General features: G+C 40.5%; 1 protein-coding gene and 1 pseudogene across 1 annotated transcript in view; one reads left to right on the top strand and one right to left on the bottom strand.

Moving 5' to 3' along the window:
* AGBL4 (AGBL carboxypeptidase 4) overlaps window positions 1-23,159 on the bottom strand; it is a 1,403,755-nt gene that overhangs the window by 519,513 nt on the left and 861,083 nt on the right. Inside the window, exon 5 of the mRNA XM_061183995.1 lies at window positions 12,668-12,884. Coding sequence (XP_061039978.1) covers window positions 12,668-12,884 — 217 coding nt within the window. The remainder of the gene's footprint in view (window positions 1-12,667; window positions 12,885-23,159) is intronic.
* Window positions 3,397-3,939, top strand: LOC133088596 (glutaredoxin-related protein 5, mitochondrial-like; annotated as a pseudogene).

Here is a 23,159-nt window from a genome sequence, read left to right as displayed (position 1 = left end):
TTGGAGGGAATAGTAAAAACTATGCCAAGAGAGTGGTGACTTGTGAAGTGGCCTGCTGGAAGGGAGCCAAAACCACTAAGCTTGTTTAATTTAGAGTGTCTGATCAGAACAAGGTTTGGTGCAGATGGGGGTCCATAGAACTCTCCTGAGAGGTAGATTAGGGACTGATAATTGAGATTACTGACTTCCAACAATTACTCAATTTAAAACTCAGCCAAATGTAATTATTTTTCATACATTTGTTTGGTCATGTTGCCAGCTGCAACTCCATGATGTTTTACTTCAAAGGGGAAGAAAGAACAAAAGGAGAAGGAAGAGAAAGAACGGAAGGGGACTACCTTATTTTGAAGATACCATGCTGATCAGAACTGTGCTGGCCTCTCTAGCCTCTTTTCTGTGGTATTACCTTCTGTTTCTTGTTTCCTGCCCACAAGGTCATCGGTTACCTCTAGCTCCTTTCTGAGATCCTGGCCTTTCCACACAAGTCCACACAAGGATTGTCGTGCAAGCTGCCAAGCTCTATATCTTAAATTGTTCCAGAATTCCTTATACTTATCCACTATGCTCCTCTTCATCCTTACCTAGCTTTCTGGCTTTCTCTGATTATACTATGTTCTCTATCTTCCTCACTTCAGCTTTATGATTTTGCATTTTTTTGGGGGGAGGGTCTGACTCCCAGATTCTTAGTTTGGCTTAGATTTTGAAAATCTTTCAAGATACGGCTTTCAGAATCTTCCCTTTGTCACCAGACCATTCTCACTGTGACTTTGCTGATGTGGGAGCCAGTCTCACAAGAAGGGGTTGGAGTCCTGGTGGGAGTTCCTATTGCCCAGGGTCCCCATTGTAGAGCCCCACCTAGCCAGACCCTTCCCCAGAGACTGCTCCTTTTTCTAAATTTTGTCCTTTGCCATATGGTTCTCCCTCACTCATCATGGATTTGAACTAGCCATTTCATAAAACTTTTACATATGATCCTTATGGACAAGATGGAGAAATGGGGGAAGGGACTACACTTTGTTTATCTCTAGATCTATCATGGCACGTGGTACGTAAGAGATTCTAAATTAAATTGAACTAAATTGAATTTAATTGAGTTGACTTGGAGACAAGTAAAGTCTTGTTCACTTAGGTGACTTATGCTGCTGAGGTTAGTAGCAAAATCAAATTCAGGGATTGAAATAAAAATGCCAAACTAGGCATTCCACAGAAGTATCTGGTAATATACATGGATCTCTGTTCTTAGTCTCAGGTCTTATCCTGTTATAAACACTTGTATCCTTGCCTTAAACTAACTCTTAAAAAATATATTCTTTAAAAATTCTGAGTGATGTCACTAATGTTGCAGATAAGAGAATCCAAGAATCAAAATGATCACAGCGGCCTAGAACAAAGGACTAAAACCAATAAGTTTAAACTTAGGATAAGTGTAAGAGGTCACAATTATACTTGTAAAATCTATTAGTATAGGCCAATGTGGTATCCTGGATCAGTTCCTGAGACCAAAATAGGATATTAGTGGAAAAACTGACAAAATCTGAATATAGTTCTGTAGTTCAGTTAATAGTAATGTACCAATGTTAATTTATTAGTTTTGACAAATGTTTCATGGTTATATACGATCTTTTTTAAGTTTTATTTATTGATTGATTGCTTGATTGCTATGTGGGGTCTTCGTTTCTGTGCTAGGGCTTTCTCTAGTTGCGGCAAGTGGGGGCCACTCTTCATCGCGGTGCGTGGGCCTCTCACTATCGTGGCCTCTCTTGTTGCGGAGCACAGGCTCCAGACGCGCAGGCTCAGTAGTTGTGGCTCACGGGTCTAGTTGCTCCGCGGCATGTGGGATCCTCCCAGACCAGGGCGCGAACCCGTGTCCCCTGCATTAGCAGGCAGATTCTCAACCACTGCGCCACCAGGGAAGCCCTATATACGATCTTTTAACTTTCTTTTTTTTTAATTAGTTTTTATCGGAGTATAGTTGCTTTATAATGTTGTGTTAGTTTCTACTGTACAGCAAAATGAATCAGCTATACATATACATATATCCCCTCTTTTTTGGATTTCCTTCCCATTTAGGTCACCACAGAGCACTGAGTAGAGTTCCCTATGCTACACAGCAGCAGTCCCCAACCTTTCTGGCACCAGGGACCGGTTTTGTGGAAGACAATTTTTCCACGGACGGGGGGTCGGGGGGTTGGGTGGGGGATGGTTCTGGCGGTAATGTGAGCGATGGGGAGCGATGGGGAACGGCAGATGAAGCTTTGCTCGCTTGCCTGCCACTCACGTCCTGCTGTGCGGCCCGGTTCCTAACAGCCGGCAGACCGGTACTGGTCCATGGCCCGGGGGTTGGGGACCCCTGCTATACAGTATGTTCTCATTAGTTATCTATTTTATACATAGTATCAATAGTGTATATATGTCAATCCCAAACTCCCAATTCATCCCACCCCCTCCTTTCCCCCCTGGTTTCCATACATTTGTTCTCTACGTCTGTGTCTCTATTTCTGCTTTGCAAATAAGATCATCTATACCATTTTTCTAGATTCCACATATATGCGTTAATATACAGTATTTGTTTTTCTCTTTCTGACTAACTTCACTCTGTATGACACTCTCTAGGTCCATCCACATCTCTACAAATAGCCCAATTTCATTCCTTTTTATGGTTAATATTCCATTGTATATATGTACCACATCTTCTTTATTCACTCCTCTGTTGATGGACATTTAGGTTGCTTCCATGTCCTGGCTATTGTAAATAGCACTGCAGTGAACATTGGGGTGCATGTGTCTTTTTGAATTATGGTTTTCTCAGGGTATACGTCCAGTAGTGGGATTGCTGGGTCACATGGTAGTTCTATTTTTAGTTTTTTAAGGAACCTCCATACTGTTCTCCATAGTGGCTGTATCAATGAACATTCTCACCAACAGTGTAAGAGGGTTCCCTTTCCTCCACACCCTTTCCAGCACTGTTTGTAGATTTTTTGATGATGACCATTCTAACTGGGGTGGGGTGATATTTCATTGTAGTTTTGATTTGCATTTCTCTAATAATTCGTGATGTCGAGCATCTTTTCATGTGTTTGTTGGCCATCTGTATATCTTCTTTGGAGAAATGTCTATTTAGGTCTTCCGCCCATTTTTTGATTGGGTTGTTTTTTTTTTGATATTGAGCTGCTAACAGTAGAGAAAACTGGGTGAAGTATATGTTGAAACTCTCTATATGTATTATCTTTTCAACTTTTCTACAAATCTAAAATTATTCCAAAATAAAAATTTATTTTAAAAAAGACTATCCAAGAAATAAAAAATAAGTTTTATTTAAAGAACAGTAACAAGGGGAAGGCTTCGGCTGGCTAGCCCAGGTCCCTGGCCGTCGAGAGCTCCCGCCAGCGTGCGGGCATGAGCGGGTCCCTGGGCCGGGCGGCGGCGGCTCTGCTCCGCTCCGCTGGGGGCGCGGCGCGGGCGGCGGCCTGCGGGGCCCGGGCGTGCGGGTGGCGAGCTCGGGCGGCAGCGGCTCGTCGGAGCACCTGGACGCGCTGGTGAAGAAGGACAGGGTGGTGGTCTTCCTAAAGGGGACGCCGGAGCAGCCCCAGTGCGGCTTCAGCAACGCCGTGGTGCAAATCCTGCGGCTGCACAGCGTCCGCGACTACGCGGCCTACAACTTGCTGGACGACCCCCAGCTCCGGCAAGGCATTAAAGACTATTCCAACTGGCCCACCATCCCGCAAGTGTACCTCAACGGCGAGTTCGTGCGGGGCTGTGACATTCTTCTGCAAATGCACCAGAATGGGGACCTGGTGGAAGAACTGAAAAAGCTGGGGATCCGCTCCGCCCTCTTAGATGAAAAGAAAGATCAAGACTCAAAGTGAGGGTGGCCCACGCGAGGAAGCCGCTGGTGTCAGAATCTCACTGCCAGAAAAGCCTTCCCGATTCTGGTTTTTGCTCTTCCGATGACTGTTGGCACTGATTCCTCCAGTTTGTAAGCAGCCTGGTGATTTTAGCATGTCTGGTGTTTGAGCAAGGAATATCCTATCGTGAACGTAATCGTAACCACTGCACTGTCATAATCAATGTTGTACGACGAGATTGCTGTAAACACAATTCCTTCTTATGTTGTCCTTTGCTCTTTGCTTGATTCAGGAGTAAACCTAGGAGCTTTTGAATCATCATTATTATTCATGAGTCCTCTGCAAATATGTCAGTCTGCAAAGATAATATACCCCTCCTCCCCAATTTTTTGTAACTTGTTCTGTTAAGAAAAATGATGGACAAGGAAGAAAGTAAGATAACCAGGGTGTTGTTTTTTAAAATAAACTGCCAACCCAGGGAAGAAAAAAAAAAAAAAAGAACAATAACAAAAATTTACTACATGAAGGCCTCATTGTTAAAAGAAGTGAACGTAAATTCTGGCTACATTTCTAGCGATCTAGGATCCAGAGCAAGAGAGGCAATGGTTCTATTCTGCTGTGGCATGCTTAGAACACCTGCAGAGTTTTACATTCAGTTCTGGTATTTTAAGAAGGAAATTAACAACCTAGATCATGTCTAGAGAACAACAAAGAAGGTACAGAGTTTAGAAACCATGGAATATGAAGAAATGTAGAATTACGAGGGAGGAGAGGAGGAAGAAAGGGATTAGGTTGGAGAAGGGAAGATTCATGAGGGGGCTGTGGCCATTGTCTTGCTATCTTTGCAGGCCTGTCCAGGGGCTAGAGGAGCAAGTACATGCAGGGTGGGCCCAGAGGGTGGTGGTAGAACCAAAGAGAGGAGGTTACAGGGAGGCAGCTCCTTCTGGGGATGGTATGACTTATTTGTCATTGGGATAGAGCTCAGGCTGCCTCAGGAGGTATGTGAACAGTGGTTGAAAAGTCATATTTCTCGAATGTTGAGGAGATGCCGTTCTATACAGTTTAGGTCCTTGCCCATAGGAAATGCCTAATATATTTGTTAAATTTGAGTGTGACCCCTATAGTCTTTGCCAACTCTGAAATTGTGTGAAATGTTAAGATGAAAGAGACAAGCTTTTCTGGGTATTTCTATGACATTATCATTACTATATGTGTGTCTTGGTAGTAAAGTTTTCCTCCTAGTGCTCTTGTCCTGTGAAATATCTCTGCCTGAGAAAAGGAAAGCCAACTGGACAGACAGGCAGGAGTTAACCTGACTTCTAGATCAGCTGCCATCAGCAGAGGCAGCCTGGAGATGGAAGGGTTAAGTGCCACAGTGATCTGGTTCCCTCCTGCCTGGCTCCTCACTGCCCTCAGGATAGAGTCCAAATTCTTTAGTTTGGCATTCAAAGCCCTCCTGACCCAGCCTCCACCTACCTCTCATTCTTTCCCAATCACCATTCCTCTTGTTCTTCTTCAGCTGACCCTGTGCTCTTGTCATTTGGAACCACACTAAATAGTCAGGACTCACCAGGCGTCTCAGCCTCTGTATCCATGTTTTGATTCTCAATTCAAGATGCCTCTTTCCTTAATGCTTCATTTCCTCCCTTGTGCCTCTCCTCTGCCTCTTACTTCTATTACATCAAGTTTCTTACCATCATTGCCATTATTAGCCTTTATGTCTGTGACACCCAGTACGTGGAGTATTTCTTAGGGGCAGGGTGTGTTTTGTACTCATCTTTCTGTCTCCAGCACCCAGTATACAGCCTGACAGGTAGAAGGTGTTTACTAGATATTTGTAGTATTGAGGAATGGCTTTGGAAGAATTTAGTAAATAACTGTATATGTGAACAGAATACTTCCTTATCCAGGATTGGTTTAGAGTCCATTCTTTGGGGTCCACAAAGGCGTGGCTTCAAATCCCAGCTACATGATATAGACAAATTATTTAATCTCATTGTATCTCAGCTTTTAAAAATGCAAATGGGAGAAGATAATACTTCTAGCCCAGAGCTTAAATGCTTCCTTCTAAGTGAAGGCTTCTCCCCAAAATGTATTTCCTTTCCTGATTTAATTTCTCCAATACTGTCTGTCTCTTTCTACTAGAATGTAAGCTCCATGAAGGCATGTATTTATGCCTGTTTTTACTGCTGTATCCCCAGAGCTTAGACAAGTTGGTTACATGTTAGGCATTCAATTATAGTACTAACCATATAATAGGGGTGTTGTGAGGACTGAGTGAAAGGATGCATATAAAAGTCATAGCATTGGGTCTGGCACATGCTAAGCACTCAATAACTACCATTGTTATAAAATAAAGGGCAGGTTGAGAGGCAACATTACAACAAGCTAATGAGTGACTCAGAACATACAAAAGGATGTCATCAACATTTGAACCATAATTTACGTTGAAGTTGGAAGGGATGTTTGAAATAATCTGGTCTGACTTTCTAAGGCCCATAGAGAAATGTTTTTCCCAAGGTCATACAGCTAGCCAGTGGTAGAGCCTAGACAATATTATTCTCATATAAATGATTTTCTAGTGATTCCCTAAAATACACTATCAGACTATTTTCTTTGTTAGACACTTCCTTTTGGCAAGTATCCCTAAGTAAGGGAATCACTCTCTCCATCTAATACTTTCAAAACACACACACACACATGAGTTATGGGTTCCTCTAGTCCAATGACATTTGAAAATAATGCCATATTTCACCATGTCTGACAGTACAAGGGCTATATGATTTAAAAACTCATGTGAGTCAGTTAAAATCTAATTCTGGCTATGTTGGAATGAGAATATTGATAAATGCTATCCCCAGAAAACAAATATAAAGCTGGACAAAATTGAAACAAACAACCATTTCAGTGTTTTGGAAATTGACCAAATTGACAACAATCTCAAAACTATTATGTTTTAAAAACTGCTGAACTTCAGGGAATAAGAATGGGAATATGTGATGTTCTGTCCTGGATTGGTTCCATCTTCCCCCATGCTTGGTGAATGCTAGGACAGGCCAGGCTGTGAGGATTGGCAGCTTCTCTGTCATGGTCGAAGGGACTCAGTTAATTTGGAGAAGTAGGCAGTGCCCAGACCCAGCAGCATTGTCTGTGGGCAAGTGAGGAGGGCCCACAGTTACATAGCTGGGACAAGAATATGCTGGCTGAGACTGGGTGCAGACTCATCAGAGACCTGAGAAGAAGCCTAAAGCAGCAACACACACATGAACAACCTTGAGGCTGCACATATGCACACAGGGAACACAGCACAAAAGGGAAAGTAAAAGCCAGGGCAGACTTGAAAACTGCTGAACTTTGTGCTCCCCATACCCACACACAAATCCACTGTCAGAGGATGGAAGCCTTACAGGCTCAGAGTGGATGAGCACAAACTCAGTCCAATCATAGTTGACCTACACAGACACAGGGTTGACTCCCTGACAATTTAGCCTTGAAAATAGGAAAGAAAAAAGAAAAACTAAGTAGAGGCATTGGAGGAAGGTGCCAAGATAGTTCATGGGTAAAAGGTTAGTCTTTTCAACAAATGGTGCTGCAACAATTGTATATCTATATGCAAAAAAAAGTGAACTTAAGGCTCTTACCTCATGCCATATATAAAAAATTAATTCAAAATGATTCATGGATTTAAATGTCAGTGGAAATTATAAAAATTTTAGAAGGAAACATAGGAGAAAATCTTTGTGGCCTTCAGATGGGCAGCTTTTAGATAAGACTCCAAAAGCATGATCCCTAAGAGAAAAAACTGGTAAGTTGGACTTCAAAATTACAAACTTCTACTCTTCAAAAGACATGGTTAAGAGAATGAAAAGGTATAGATTAAGGTATAGGTATAAGGTATAGATTAAAGGTATAGATTAGGGGGGGATTTTGCAAAGCATGAATCTGATAAAGGACTTGCATTCAGAATAAAGAACTCTCAAAACTCATTATAAGAACACAACCCAATTTTTAAAAAATGGATAAAAGGTTTAAACTAACACTTCAGCAGAGAAGATATATGAATGGCAAATAAGCACATTATAAGATAATCAACATAACTAGTTACTAGGGCAGCACAAAGTAAAACCACAATGAGATTTCAGTACATACTCACTAAAATAGCTGTAATGAAAAATATAGGTAATTCCAAGTGTTAGCAAGCACATGGAGAAACTACAACCCTCTCTCCTACATTGTTGGTAGGAATGCAAAATGGCACTACTAACTTGGAATGCAGCTTGGCATGTTTTTTGTTTTTTGTTTTTTTTAAGTTGAATGTGAACTTATATGACCCAATGATTACATTCCTAGAAATCTACCCAAGAGAAATGTGATCACATGTCCACTCAAAGATATGCACATGAATGTTCATAATAGCATTATTCATAATAGCCCCAAACTGGAAACAATCCAAATGTCCATCAACTGGAGAACAGAAAAAGAAAGTGTGGTATATATTTTCAATAGAATACTATTCAGCGCTAAAAATGAATGGACTACTGATGGATGCTACAACGTGAATGAACCTCAAAAATGTAATGCTATGTGAAAGGTGCTAAATGCAAAAGATGATTAAATAGTGCATGATTCCATTTACAGGAAATATTCAGAAATAGCAAATTTACAGTGTCAGAGAACAGATGAACAGTCGCCTAGGGCTGGGAGTGGAAGTGGGGATTTACAAGGGATATTTTTGGGATGATGAAATGTTCTAAAATTAGATTGCAGTGATAGCTGTAAAACTCTATACACTTACTAAAAATCACAGAATTGTACCCTTACAATGGGTTAATGTTATAGTATGTAAATTATACCTCAATAAAGGTGTTAAAACAACAAGAAAATAAAGATTTTTCCTATGATGTATTTAACTTAAATGTCCGATTGTGGCTTTGATGTATGCACAAAGGGATTTTGTTTGCTGGTGTTAGAAAGGGCCACTGGTAAGTAACAAAATAAAATGCCATTTTGGATGATATAATTAGTAGCAATAGCAGCTATGCCCATGGTGATTAATAGTTCCAGCACTAGAAATTCAAAATCTTGCTTCCTGCCTGCTGTCTCTAAGAATTGTCTGTTGACATGTTTAGCCTTCCTACTTGTAATTATCCTCCCTCCAAATTGGAGAAGGGATTAACTAATTATAGTGGTGACTTCAGACACAAGCCATATCAAACGCCCTGGTAACCAAGAGCTGTCCTGTCTGCAAGAGTATGCCAGAAGGCCTTAATGACTCCGGTATCTGCTTCGAGACCCAGATCAGGGGGATGGAGCCAACCCACAGAGCTCCCTTAATCTAGTTTAGCCAGCAGAGGTACACCCTGCACTTCCCTAACTTTACTTTCTTAAGATGTAGCTTTGGATAAGGTATAATCCCTTTCTCAAAATCTACTATCAATTTTAGTAGGCCTAATGTGGAAAGGAGCAAGGAGTCCATCAAAGTGCCAGGGCACAGCATTAGAAGCCACGGGTTTAAATATTGGCCTAGTCATGAACTAGCCATGTAGCTTTAGCCAAGTAACTTATTAGCCTTAGATTATTTATCCCCAAACTGGGATAATTCTGCCTACCCCACAAAACTGTTGTGAGAAACAAGTAAGATAGTACATATAAAGTGCCTGACCTAGTGTCTGTGTGTTGAATCTGAATAAAGGATACAGCCATAATTCTTTAATATGACAATCAAGGTTTTTCAGAGTTTGGTCCTAATCTTCCTGTCTATCCTTATCTTCCAGTAGGAAGGTTCCCTATTCCAATCAAACCAGACTTCTGACCAACTATCATCATGCAATGACTCAGGCTGTTTCTTGCTCTCTGGGCTACCTTCTCGCCAACTCTGTATTCAGTAATCCTACCCATCTTTCAAGACTCGGCGTAAAGCCCATCTTCTCCATGATGTTTAGTCTGACCATAAATTCTTTAAACAACTCAAGGGATCCTTAATTATATACTTTAAAAAACATTATATATATATTTTTAAATGTCTTCTTTCCTCTAGTATGGAATACATTTCTGGAAGTACACCATGACTTGTATACTCCATTATATATCCCTACAGTACCCCTCACAGGGTCTGAAGTAGGACAGGGGTCTCGAATTATTTTATTCTAACTGAGGAATTCCTCAAAGAATAATTTAAAAACCCCTATCAACTTCAACTTTCTCATTTTATAGATAAAAAACTTGTCCCCAGAAAAGGGAAGTAACATTCAAGGTCATATGAGTAGTTTGGTATTAGAGCTGGACACATAATTCAAGCTTCTTATGGCAGAGACTTCAGGATGTCCTTCAATATTAATTCACCTCCATATCTATAGGACTACTAATTTTTAGGTAGAAACATGGTCACCCAGAATGAAGACTTCATTTCTCATCCTTCCTTTAGTTAAGTGTGAATATGAGTTCTATCGAATGGGATAAATGTGAAAGTGCCACAATACTGTATCTTCTCCTTTCTCCCCCTACTTTCTTTATCTTGCTGCCTGGAACATGGATGTGACAGAATTCCACATTTGACATTGAGTTTGAGAGCCACATCCCAGGGATGGCAGGGCAGAAAGCTGAAAGAACTTGACTCCCTAAGAGTTTCAAGGAGCAGAGCCACACTATCAGCTCTGGATTGCCTACATCTAGACTTGTATATGGAAGAGAAATAAACTTCTATCTCATTTAATGAGCTGTTATTTTAGGTATGTATTTTGTATATTAGTTATTGGAAGCTTAACTTATCCTATTATTCCTCCTATCAGTTTTCTGATGCTCTTAGCTCTTCACATTGTCTCTAGATATATCTTAATTCATTCTTTCATTCATTCAATAATTCACTCCATAGCCATTCAATGTACACCTACATTCTGCCTGGCATAAATCTAAGAGAGGGCTGGAGTGGACACAAGAATGGAATGAACAGATCCCACCCTTAAAAAGTCACAAGTATTGAATGAAACTCTTTCTCTCTTGATTTATATCGTAAGTCATATGTCTGGCAAACATTCATCTCAGGATTTCTCCAACAGTCCCATCTGAAAAAATCTCACTGTTTCCAGTAATACATTGTTGATCAGGCCATGTGTGACTAATATGTTCTGTTTGGCTCTCTACAATCACTCTCTGCCCCTCTCCATCATTTTCTTTGTTCAGGGAAACTTATCTATATGGATTACTTCAGTGGGCTTTCTTGCCCTCTGATTTCCAATTGGGTTGGCCAGTAGGGACCCCTAGCAGTAGATCAGAGAGAAGTAAGAGAATGAGCTCTATGTACTTATTTTTCTCAGCTCCCTCCCTGTGGGATCATCTCAGGCTAACATTTTTCCTCAACTGAAGGTCACTGTTCCACTCAAGATGGCCCACTGCATGACTCTCTACTATTGGGTTCTGTTAACCATTTCATCCCTTCACACCCTTTGAGCTGTTACTAGCCCCAGGGAACTGCACTATACCCCGTGGTTTCTGTACACAGTGCCCGCACCTTGTAAACAGCCCATTTATTAAGCTCTCCTCAAATTATCCTAATGTGAGGCTGCCATCTGTTTCCTACTAGCATGCTGACTGATACACCATGTGTCCCAATTCTCAGTTCAAAAGATACAGGCACCAGATATACATGGCACCCATCAGAAGCACTGTTAGGAAGAGGATTAGAGTAGAGGGAAGATATTCTTGACTAGCAACTGAAGTATTTCTGACCGCAGAGAACAAAGCCTATGCATCCAATGTGAAGGACACTTTTAGATCCTGGGATAGGCAGGGAGAAAAAGAGGAAAAGGGAGTAGGAAAGTGTGGTAGGCAGAACAATACATCCCTTCTCCCAAAATGTCCAAGTCCTAATCCTTGGAACCTGTGAATATATTACCTTACATGAGAAAAGGGACTTTACAGATGTGATTTAGTTAAAGATCTTGAGATGGATATATTATCCTGGATTATCTGGGTGAGCCCAACATAATCACAAGTGTTCTTATAAGTGAAAGAGGAGGGCAGGAGATTCAGCATCAGAGTGGTGCAGCATGACAAAGACTTGATAAGTCAATGTTGACTTTGAAGACTGAAAGGGAACCACAAGCCAAGGAATACAAGCAGCCTCTAGAAACTGGGAGAGGTAGTGGAATGAATTCTCCCCTAGAGACTCCAGAAGGAATACAGACTTGTTGATATCTAGATTTTAGCCCAAAGAGGCCAATTTCAGACTTTTCCTGAACTGTAAGATAATAAATTTGTGTTGTTTCAAGCCACCAAGTTCATAGCAATTTGTTATGTCAGCAATAGGAAACTAATATAGAATGTAAGAGTGAAATTTCCAGACCCAGAAAACTAAACCTGGGGAAGGAAGAAGGGTTGGGGAACTAATAGATGGCAGAGATAGAACACACTGTGGACAGCACAACCATACTGCACACCACCTGCTAACCTACACTGCAGTCAAGTTAAATTCACTAAAAAGCAAATTTATTCTTCATCTCGTAAGCTTAGACTCATAAAATGCTTTCACGCCTTTTGTAACACCCAGTAGAGCCTTCTTTTTATCTCACAGTTCTGGGGATTCACCAGAACTTTTGTATTTTGTTAGAGAGCTTTATCAGCTTCATTCAGAAGGACACGCATCTGCCTTATCCTATTCTTTGACTTCCTGGTGGCCATAGTAGCAAAATATTACACAAAAAAACTATGATTTTTAAAATTTCCAGAGCATATAGTCTACAAAGCACCAATATCTATTATTTGCATTCTATAAAAAACATTGCTAAGCTCCTCCCCCAGCTTTCCCATTTCTGAATGGGCCTTACCACACTCTGACCCAGCTGCTCCCGGAAGAAGTAATCCATGTTTCTCTTTTGCAGGCTGTCAAGGTAATGCTGAAAGCGAGTGTACGTATATGGGTAGCAGTAAGCAAACTGGTAAATATCTTCTTCTCGGTCAAAACAAAATGCAAAGGACATCACATAATTCTTCCTATGGTCCGGGCAGCGGTAGTAGTAAACATTTTTAGGTGGCAGTCTTTGCCTGAAAGATACAAAGAAATTTGGGCATATCAGACAGTTGTTCAAGCTTCAAAATGTAATCAGTTGGAATAAATGCCCAAGATTGAAACTGCAACATCAAGAAACCTAGGTGGTGGCCAGGGACAACAACATATACCAACCTATGATCAAAAAGAGATTGGAGATTCCCTCTTGCAAGAGCACTGGAATCACAATGAACTGCTGAAAAATCATCGACAGGAAGACACTGGAACTCACCAAAAAAGATACCCCACATCCAAAGACAAAGGAGAAGCCACAAGGAGACAGTAGGAGGGGCACAATCACAATAAAATCAAATCCCATAACTGCTGGGTGGGTGACTCACAAACTGGAGAACACTTATACCACAGAAGTCCACCCACTGGAGTGAAGGTTCTGAGCGCCACGTCAGGTTTCCCAACCTGGGGGTCTGGCAACGGAAGAATTCCTAGAGAATCAGACTTTGAAGCTAGCGGGATTTGACTGCAGGACTTCGACAGGACTGGGGGAAACAGAAACTCGACTCCTGGAGGGCACACCACAAAGCGGTGTGCACATCAGGACCCAGGGGAAGGAGCAGTGACCTCACAGGACACTGAACCAGACCTACCTGCTAGTGTTGGAGGGTCTCCTACAGAGGCAAGGCATGGCTATGGCACAACGTGAGGACAAGGACACTGGCAGCAGAAGTTCTGGGAAGTACTCCTTGGCGTGAGCCCTCCCAGAGTCTGCCATTAGCCCCACCAAAGAGCCTGTAGGCTCAAGTGTTGGGTCGCCTCAGGGCAAATAACCAACAAGGAGGGAACCCAGCCTCACCCATCAGCAGACAAGCGGATTAAAGTTTTACTGAGTTCTGCCAACCAGAGCAACACTCCCCTCTACCCACCACCAGTCCCTTCCCATCAGGAAACTTGCACAAGCCTCTTAGATAGACTCATCCACCAGAGGGCGGAGAGCAGAGCAAGAAGAACTACAATCCTGCAGCCTGTGGAACAAAAACCACATTCACAGAAAGACAGACAAGATGAAAAGGCACAGGGCTATGCACCAGATGAAGGAACAAGATAAAACCCCAGAAAAACAACTAAATGAAGTGGAGATAGGCAACCTTCCAGAAAAAGTATTCAGAATAATCATAGTGAAGATGCTCCAGGACCTTGGAAAAAGAATGGAGGCAAAGATCGAGAAGATGCAAGAAATGTTTAACAAAGACCTAGAAGAATTAAAGAACAAACACCTAGAAGAATTAAAGAACAAACAAACAGAGATGAACAATACAATAACTGAAATGAAAACTACACTAGAAGGAATCAATAGCACAATAACTGAGGCAGAAGAACGGATAAGTGACCTGGAAGACAGAATGGTGGAATTCACTGCTGCAGAACAGAATAAAGAAAAAGGAATGAAAACAAATGAAGACAGCCTAAGAGACCTCTGGGACAAAATTAAATGCAACAACATTCACATTATAGGGGTCCCAGAAGGAGAAGAGAGAGAGAAAGGACCCAAGAAAATATCTGAAGAGATTATAGTGGAAAACTTGCCTAACATGGGAAAGGAAATAGCCACCCAAGCCCAGGAAGCACAGAGAGTCCCAGGCAGGATAAACCCAAGGAGAAACATGCCGAGACACATAGTAATCAAATTGACAAATATTATAGACAAAGAAAAGATAATTGAAAGCAACAAGGGAAAAATGACAAATAACATAAAAGGGAACTCCCATAAGGTTAACAGCTGATTTCAGCAGAAACTCTACAAGCCAGAACGGAGTGGCATGATATATTTAAAGTGATGAAAAGGAAGAACCTACAACCAACATTACTCTACCCAGCAAGGATCTCATTCAGATCCGATGGAGAAATCAAAAGCTTTACAGACAAGCAAAAGCTAAGAGAATTCAGCACCACCAAACCAGCCCTACAACAAATGCTAAAGGAACTTCTCTAAGTGGGAAACACAAGAGAAGAAAAGGTCCTACAAAAACAAACCCATAACAATTAAGAAAATGGTAATAGGAACATACATAGTGATAATTACCTTAAAGGTGAATGGATTAAATGTTTCAACCAAAAGACACAGGCTCGCTGAATGGATAAAAACACAGGACCCATATATATGCTGTCTACAAGAGACCCACTTCAGACTTAGGGACACATACAGACTGAAAGTGAGGGGATGGAAAAAGATATTCCATGCAAATGGAAATCAAAAGGAAGCTGGAGTAGCAATACTCATACCAGATAAAATAGACTTTAAAATAAAGAATGTTACAAGAGACAAGGAAGGACACTACAAAATGATCAAGGGAGCAATCCAAGAAGAAGATATAACAATTATAAATATATATGCACCCAACATAGGAGCACCTCAACACATAAGGCAACTGCTAACAGCTGTAAAAGAGGAAATCGACAGTAACACTAAAATAGTGGGGGACTTTAACACCTCACTTACACCAATGGACAGATCATCCAAACAGAAAATTAATAAGGAAACACAAGCTTTAAATGACACAATAGACCAGATAGATTTAATTGATATTTATAGGACATTCCATCCAAAAACAGCAGATTACACTTTCTTCCCAAGTGCACACAGAACATTCTCCAGGATAGATCACATCTTGGGTCACAAATCAAGCCTCAGTAAATTTAAGAAAATTGAAATCATATCAAGCATATTTTCTGACCACAATGCTATGAGATTAGAAATGAATTACAGGGCAGAAAACGTTAAAAAAACACAAACACATGGAGGCTAAACAATATGTTATTAAATAACCAAGAGATCACTAAAGAAAACAAAGAGGAAATCAAAAAATACCTAGACAAATTACAACGAAAAGACGATGATCCAAATCCTATGGGATGCAGCAAAAGCAGTTCTAAGAGGGAAGTTTATAGCAATACAAGCCTACCTCAGGAAACAAGAAAAATCTCAAATAAACAATCTAACCTTAAACCTAAAGGAGCTACAGAAAGAAGAACAAACAAAACCCAACCTTAGTAGAAGGAAAGAAATCATCAAGATCAGAACAGAAATAAATGAAATAGAAACAAAGAAAACAATAGCAAAGATCAATAAAACTAAAAGCTGGTTCTTTCAGAAGATAAACAAAATTGATAAACCATTAGCCAGACTCATCAAGAAAAAGAGGGAGGGGACTCAAATCAATAAAATTAGAAATGAAAAAGGAGAAGTTACAACAGACACCGCAGAAATACAAAGCATCCTAAGAGACTACTAGAAGCAACTCTATGCTAATAAAATGGACAACCTGGAAGAAATGGACAACCTGGAAGAAATGGACAAATTCTTAGAAAGGTATAACCTTCCAAGACTGAACCAGGAAGAAACAGAAAATATGAATAGACCAGTCACAAGTAATGAAATTGAAACTGTGATTAAAAATCTTCCAACAAACAAAGTTCCAGGACCAGATGGCTTCACAGGTGAATTCTATCAAACATTTAGGGAAGAGTTAACACCCATCCTTCTCAAACTCTTCCAAAAATTGCAAAGGAAGGAACACTCCCAAACTCATTCTATGAGGCCACCATCACCCTGATACCAAAACCAGACAAAGATACTACAAAAAATGAAAATTACAGACCAATATCACTGATGAATATAGATGCAAAAATCCTCAACAAAATACTAGCAAACAGAATCCAACAACACATTGAAAGGATCATACACCATGATAAAGTAGGATTTATCCCAGGGATGATGCAAGGATTCTTCAATATATGCAAATCAATCAATGTGATACACCATATTAACAAATTAAAGAAGAAACACCATATGATCATCTCAATAGATGCCAAGAAAGCTTTTGACAAAATTCAACACCCATTTATGATAAAAACTTGCCAGAAAGTGGTCATAGAGGGAACCTACCTCAACATAATAAAGGCCATATACGACAAACCCACAGCAAACATCATTCTCAATGGTGAAAAACTAAAGCATTTCCTCTAAGATCAGGAACAAAACAAGGATGTCCACTCTCACCACTATTATTCAACATAGTTTTGGAAGTCCTAGCCACTGCAATCAGAGAAGAAAAAGAAATAAAAGGAATCCAAATTGGAAAAGAAGAAGTAAAACTGTCACTGTTTGCAGATGACATGATACTATACATAGAGAATCCTAAAGATGCCACCAGAAAACTACTAGAGCTAATCAATGAATTTGGTAAAGTTGCAGGATACAAAATTAATGCACAGAAATCTCTTGCATTCCTATACACTAATGTTGAAAAATCTGAAAGAGAAATTAAGGAAACACTCACATTTACTATTGCAACAAAAAGACTAAAATACCTAGGAATAAACCTACCTAGGGAGACAAAAGACCAGTATGCAGAAAAGTATAAGACACTGATGAAAGAAATTAAAGATGATACAAACAGATGGAGAGATATATCATGTTCTTGGATAGGAATAATCAATATTGTGAAAATGACTATACTACCCAGAGCAATCTACAGATTCATTGGAATCCCTATCCAATTACCCATGGCATTTTTTTACAGAACTAGAACAAAAAATCTTAAAATTTGTATGGAGACCCAAAAGACCCCGAATAGCCAAAGCAGTCTTGAGGGAAAAAAACGGAGCTGGAGGAATCAGACTCCCTGACTTCAGACTATACTACAAAGCTACAGTAATCAAGACAGTATAGTACTGGCACAAAAATAGGAATATAGATCAATGGAACAGGATAGAAAGCCCAGAGATAAACCCACGCACCTATGGTCAACTTATCTATGAAAAAGGAGGCAAGGATATACAATGGAAAAAGACAGTCTCTTCAATAAGTGGTGCTGGGAAATCTGGTCAGTTACATGTAAAAGAATGAAATTAGAACACTCCCTAACACCATAGACAAAAATACCCTCAAAATGGATTGGAGATGTAAATGTAAGACCGAATACTATAAAATTCTTAGAGGAAAACATAGGAAGAACACTCTTTGACATAAATTACAGCAAGATATTTTTTGATCCACCTCTTAGTAATGGAAATAAAAACAGAAATAAACAAATGGGACCCAATGAAACGTAAAAGCTTTTGCAAAGCAAAGGAAACTACAAACAAGACAAGAAGACAACCCTCAGAATGGGAGGAAATATTTGCAAACGAATCAACGGACAAAGGATTAATCTCCAAAATATATAAACAGCTCATGCAGCTCAATATTAAAAAAACAACCCAATCCAAAAAATGGGCAGAAGACCTAAATAGACATTTCTTCAAAGAAGACATACAGATGGCCAAGAAGCACATGAAAAGCTGCTTAACATCACTAATTATTAGAGAAATGCAAATCAAAACTACAATGAGGCATCACCTCACACCAGTTAGAATGGGCATCATCAGAAAATCTACAAACAACAAATGCTGGAGAGGGTATGGAGAAAAGGGAACCCTCTTGCACTGTTGGTGGGAATGTAAATTGATACAGCCACTCTGGAGAACAGTATGGAGGTTCCTCACAGAATTAAAAATAGAATTACCATATGACCCAGCAATCCCACTACTGGGCATATACCCAGAGAAAACCATAATTCAAAAAGACACATGCACCCCAATATTCATTGCAGCACTATTTACAATAGCCAGGACATGGAAGCAACCTAAATGCCCATCAACAGATGAATGGATAAAGAAGATGTGCTACATATATACAATGGAATATTACTCAGCCATAAAAAGGAACAAAGTTGGGTCATTTGTTGAGACGTGGTTGGATCTAGGGACTGTCATACCGAGTGAAGTAAGTCAGAAAGAGAAAAACAAATATTGTATATTAATGCATATATGTGGAACCTAGAAAAATGGTACAGGTGAACCGGTTTGCAGGGCAGAATTAGAGACACAGATGTAGAGAACAAAGTATGGACACCAAGGGGGGAAAGTGGCAGGGGGTGGGGGTGGTGGTGTGATGAACTGGGAGATTGGGATTGACATATATACACTGATGTGTATAAAATGGATGACTAATAAGAAACTGCTGTATAAAAAAATAAAGTTAAATTAAAAAATTTTTTAAATTTAAGAAAGAAAAAAGAGACTGGAATCTGGCAGTACTTTGTTCAAATTCCAGCCCTATCCTTTATCAACTGTTTAAACAATGCAAAGTTAAAAATGAACAAGTTTTATTCATCATTTGTTCTTACTTTGAGCACATATTATATACCCAGGCATTGTGCTAGATTCCTGATGTAAAATGGTAAATAAGATAGGCCAGGTATTTGTCCTCATGGAGTATATATCCTGGTAGGGAAGCAGTCAATAAAATATTTTAAATAAATATACAATATAGTTACAGACTCAAAAGTGTCTTGAGGGGAAAGAGTGTGATGGTATAGTGACATAAATAGGGGAGGATTACTTTCCCCAGGGAAGTCAGGTTTTAGTATTATAACACTAATTCAGATCCTTTAAAATAAGTTCATGCACATTGTGAATATTCAAGGGAGAGAAAAAGAATATTCAACATTTCTTTAAATTATTACTATTATTTTTCTATAGAGCATTCCATGAAACTAATTTTACACAGAAGCACTTTGGGAAATACTGCTTTAAAATATGTTGTGTAGGCAATTCTGCTAAGCTAACATGCTCATTCTCCAATAAGCAACACTGAAACACATACATGAGAAAAGGCAAAATGATCCAGTCATAATTCCCATAACATGTTTACATTAACCCACTTCACAGGCTTACTGCACCTCCTCATTTGTATAATATCCAAAGTATTTACGATTTCCCTGCAGAGAATGCCTCTCATTTGTGTCTCTTAAAATCCTATTAATCCTACAAAACCTGTCTCAACTATGCCTTTTCCATGATTGTCCACTGATAATACCAGGCCTGTTTGGCTCCTACATTTTGTAGCAAGTCTTGCTTTTTTTATTGTCTGCTTCCTAAGTCTCATCCACTAGGATCTGTTTGGAAGCTCCTTAAGGGCAAATATGTTTTGGGGGGTGGGTTCTGGCATAGTGGGTGGAGGATGTAAGGCTCACCTGCGGTGGCTTGTCATTCAACTGGGAAGCCAAGGGGCAAAGGGGCATATGGAGGAAAGTGTGAGGAGGAGGGTGGCAGAGCTGAGGCTGAAAAAAACAATAATGGTGCTGGCTCCAGGTAGGGCAGCCTGGAGAAAACTGTTAAGAGCTCCAAAGCATTGTAACATTCCAGCAGTTTATTGCAGAATCTTGTTTCTACCTTGGTGTCTTTCTGAGGCTGCCTCAGTGGCCAGGGTGGGAGGTAAGGCTATGGGCTTCCTGTGGAAGAGCCAATGTTACATGGCACTGATGCTGTACATATTTGGGCTTGTACTGCTTGCCTGTAGCCCTGGCTGTCATGAATCTCACCCTAACATTAAGTGGAAAACAGGTAATGGGAACATCAAAAGATTATTGTTAATTAAAAAAAAAACCAGACATCTCAAGTTAATGAATTTAGCACTTTTCTATGTATGGGAAGACAAGAGTCTGGGCTCATTGAAATCATTCCTTTGATACGCGCTTTAACTTCATAGGGCCAGTATCCTGTTTTTTTCCATCCTGAATCCCTCAGGGTGCACAGTCGGGGGTGACAGCAATGGCTGATGACTTGATGGCTGTACAACCCTTTGTTTACTGAGATGGCAGGCTTCATCCACACTATTGTTATCCCACTTAGCAGAGGTGGCCATGGAGGTTCATAAAAGGTAAGGAGCTTACCCATGCTCTCAAGCTAGTAAATGACAAAGCTGGGATGCAAATCTGTTTCTGTCTGATTCTAAATCAGTACTTATAACACTTTTCCAGGATCCCTCTTGATAAATTATGGGATTCTGGCATAGGCCAGGTGGCAAGAAGGAACAAGTAAAATGTTGGAACTGCAAGGAATTCATCATGGCTGAAGCACAAAGAATGAGAAGGGAAATCATGAGAAATGTGTTTGAAGAGGAAGGCAGAAGTCAGATTAGAAAGGGACTACGGTTGTCCCTCCACATCCATGGGTTCTGCATCTGCAGGTGTGAAGGGACGACTTTACATGATGGGACACGTTAAAGAATTTAAACATTATCCTGAGGTCATAGGATACCTTTAAGTCAGTGAAAGAAGTAAAGTACCATGATTGTGCAAGTCCAAGGGATAGGTGAGAGTGATCCGAAGAAGGACAGGCTGCACAGGTAGAGAAAATTAGATAGATTTGACTATTAGATAAAGGTGGCTGATGTGACGGGCCATGGAGTCTAAGATGGGTGGGAACCCAAAAATGATGAGGACGGGACATAGAGAGAACAGCTTAAGCAATAAAGGAACGGGGCTTTTCACATAAAAGTCCACGGTGGTATCAAAGGCTGTCTAGAGGTGTGCTTAGGCCCACAAATAAAGGCCATTTTGCTCCTACACCCAAAGCCAGGAGGAATAAACATGCAAGTAAAAACAATCTTCTTGTGACACAAATATAGCTTTAAAGCAAACCCCCTAGGCACTCCTCCCTTCTAACCCAACTGCTACCTTAAACCCTCCTATATTGAAATTTTGGAACTACCAGTGATGAAATAGACACGGAATGGCCTGGAAGGAAAATGGGGAGCGAAGAGTCCCCTCCTGATCCTTCTGCACATGGAATGTAGGAGAATGAGCGGTTCCTGAGAAGGCAAAGGCGGAAGGAATGGCCTGCAGGATAGTCAGGCCTTAGTTCATTGTTTTATTCAGCAAATATTTGTTAAGTATCACATACCATAGACTGAGATAAAGGAAGACAAGAGGTAAAGGAAGCAGTGGATTAAAACACTGGGGGTCCAAGGGGGATTATTAACCTGGGAGTTGAGTTTCATAGGAAAAAGTAAAAAGTAGAAGGTTTTGGATAGGGGAGGAATCAGTGGAAAACCAAGATTAGAGGGAGAACAGACCAGTGCAGGGATAAGGGTATAAAAAAAACAGATGATGGTCTACATTTGTGATGTGACTGAACATGCAGAAATGTTAGGCTGGTAGAAATAAATGAGCCTCAGGGTCTGCAGCCAATGGTCTGTGACAGTTGCTTCAGGCCCTGACTCACAGGTCTGAGTCTGAGTCTCCTGGAGCACAAGGTGAGTGTGTCTTCATACACAAGCGATTCCTACAGTCACAAGCCCCTCAGGTTATGACACTGATGTTTTCAAGTCTTTCTGTACTAGTATATTCAATTAAGATCCATGCTTTAAATTCACTCACCTCAGTTTTCTCCTAGTCTAGCCAAGTTTAGCAACTTGACTCTGAGAGCCTGCCATCTCCACCAAATTTGATCATGTGCTACCAGGAGAATTCATCTAATGCCTGCAGCTGTCCCAGCTCCTCTCCTGAGTAGGATGGATGCCTAACCTGATTTGAAGGCAGAGTGAAGGTAATGGACACTGCGGTGATCATGCAAGAAAGCTGAGATGTTGCTCAGGGCTTAATGTTCCAGACAGACTCTGCTAAGGATACTAACGAAAATCTGTTTGAGAAGAATTCAGCAGGCCAAATTCATGAGGACGCAAAGTAACACAAAGAATAAAGGAAAAGAGGAATGGGGCTGTGTAGGAGAAATGTGTCTCTCATTTGGAATGCGCTTATGGTTTTTCTCGTATTTTGCTCATTACGTTTCACTATGTCTCAGGCATGGTGTTAAATTTTTTATACGCATTATCACTGAATCCTCACAATACCCTATGAGCTAGGGGCTGTTAACATCCCCTTTACACAGCTAAGAAAATGGAAGCTCAGAGAGGTAAAAAAAATTTCCCAAGGTTGCAAGCTTGGTAAGCAGCAGAGCCTGTATTAGACGCAAGCTAACGTGATTCCGAAGTCTGTGCTCATCGTCCCTATGGTAACTTGCCACCTGCCTTTCTCCCCTTGACACCAGTTCATAGCCTTACCTTCTGCTTCCAGAGAAATCTTGTCTCACAGTACTCTCACCAGTACTCTCCTGTTAAGAACTCTTCAAACAACTTCCTATCCTCAAAAGGTTCCCCGAGATCTCCCTGTGATTCCAGCATCATCAGTCATTTCTCCCTCCTTGAACCCTATGTTTTATTCATCCTGAACTACTCACAACTCCCTAAAAATGTTGTGCCATACCTACAGTACCTCTGTGTCTTTGTGTTTGATCTTTTCTCCACTTGTACTGCCTCCCCTGCCAGGTACCTTACCTACTTGGTAAACTCTTACTCATAGAGGTGGCATATTGTAGATTGTCAATAAAGCTTTAAATATTTTTTAAACAAACTAAATAATTAATGAACA

Source organism: Eubalaena glacialis, chromosome 3 (assembly GCF_028564815.1).
Source record: "Eubalaena glacialis isolate mEubGla1 chromosome 3, mEubGla1.1.hap2.+ XY, whole genome shotgun sequence".
Lineage (NCBI taxonomy): Eukaryota > Metazoa > Chordata > Mammalia > Artiodactyla > Balaenidae > Eubalaena > Eubalaena glacialis.
This window is presented reverse-complemented; position numbering and strand designations above follow the sequence as displayed.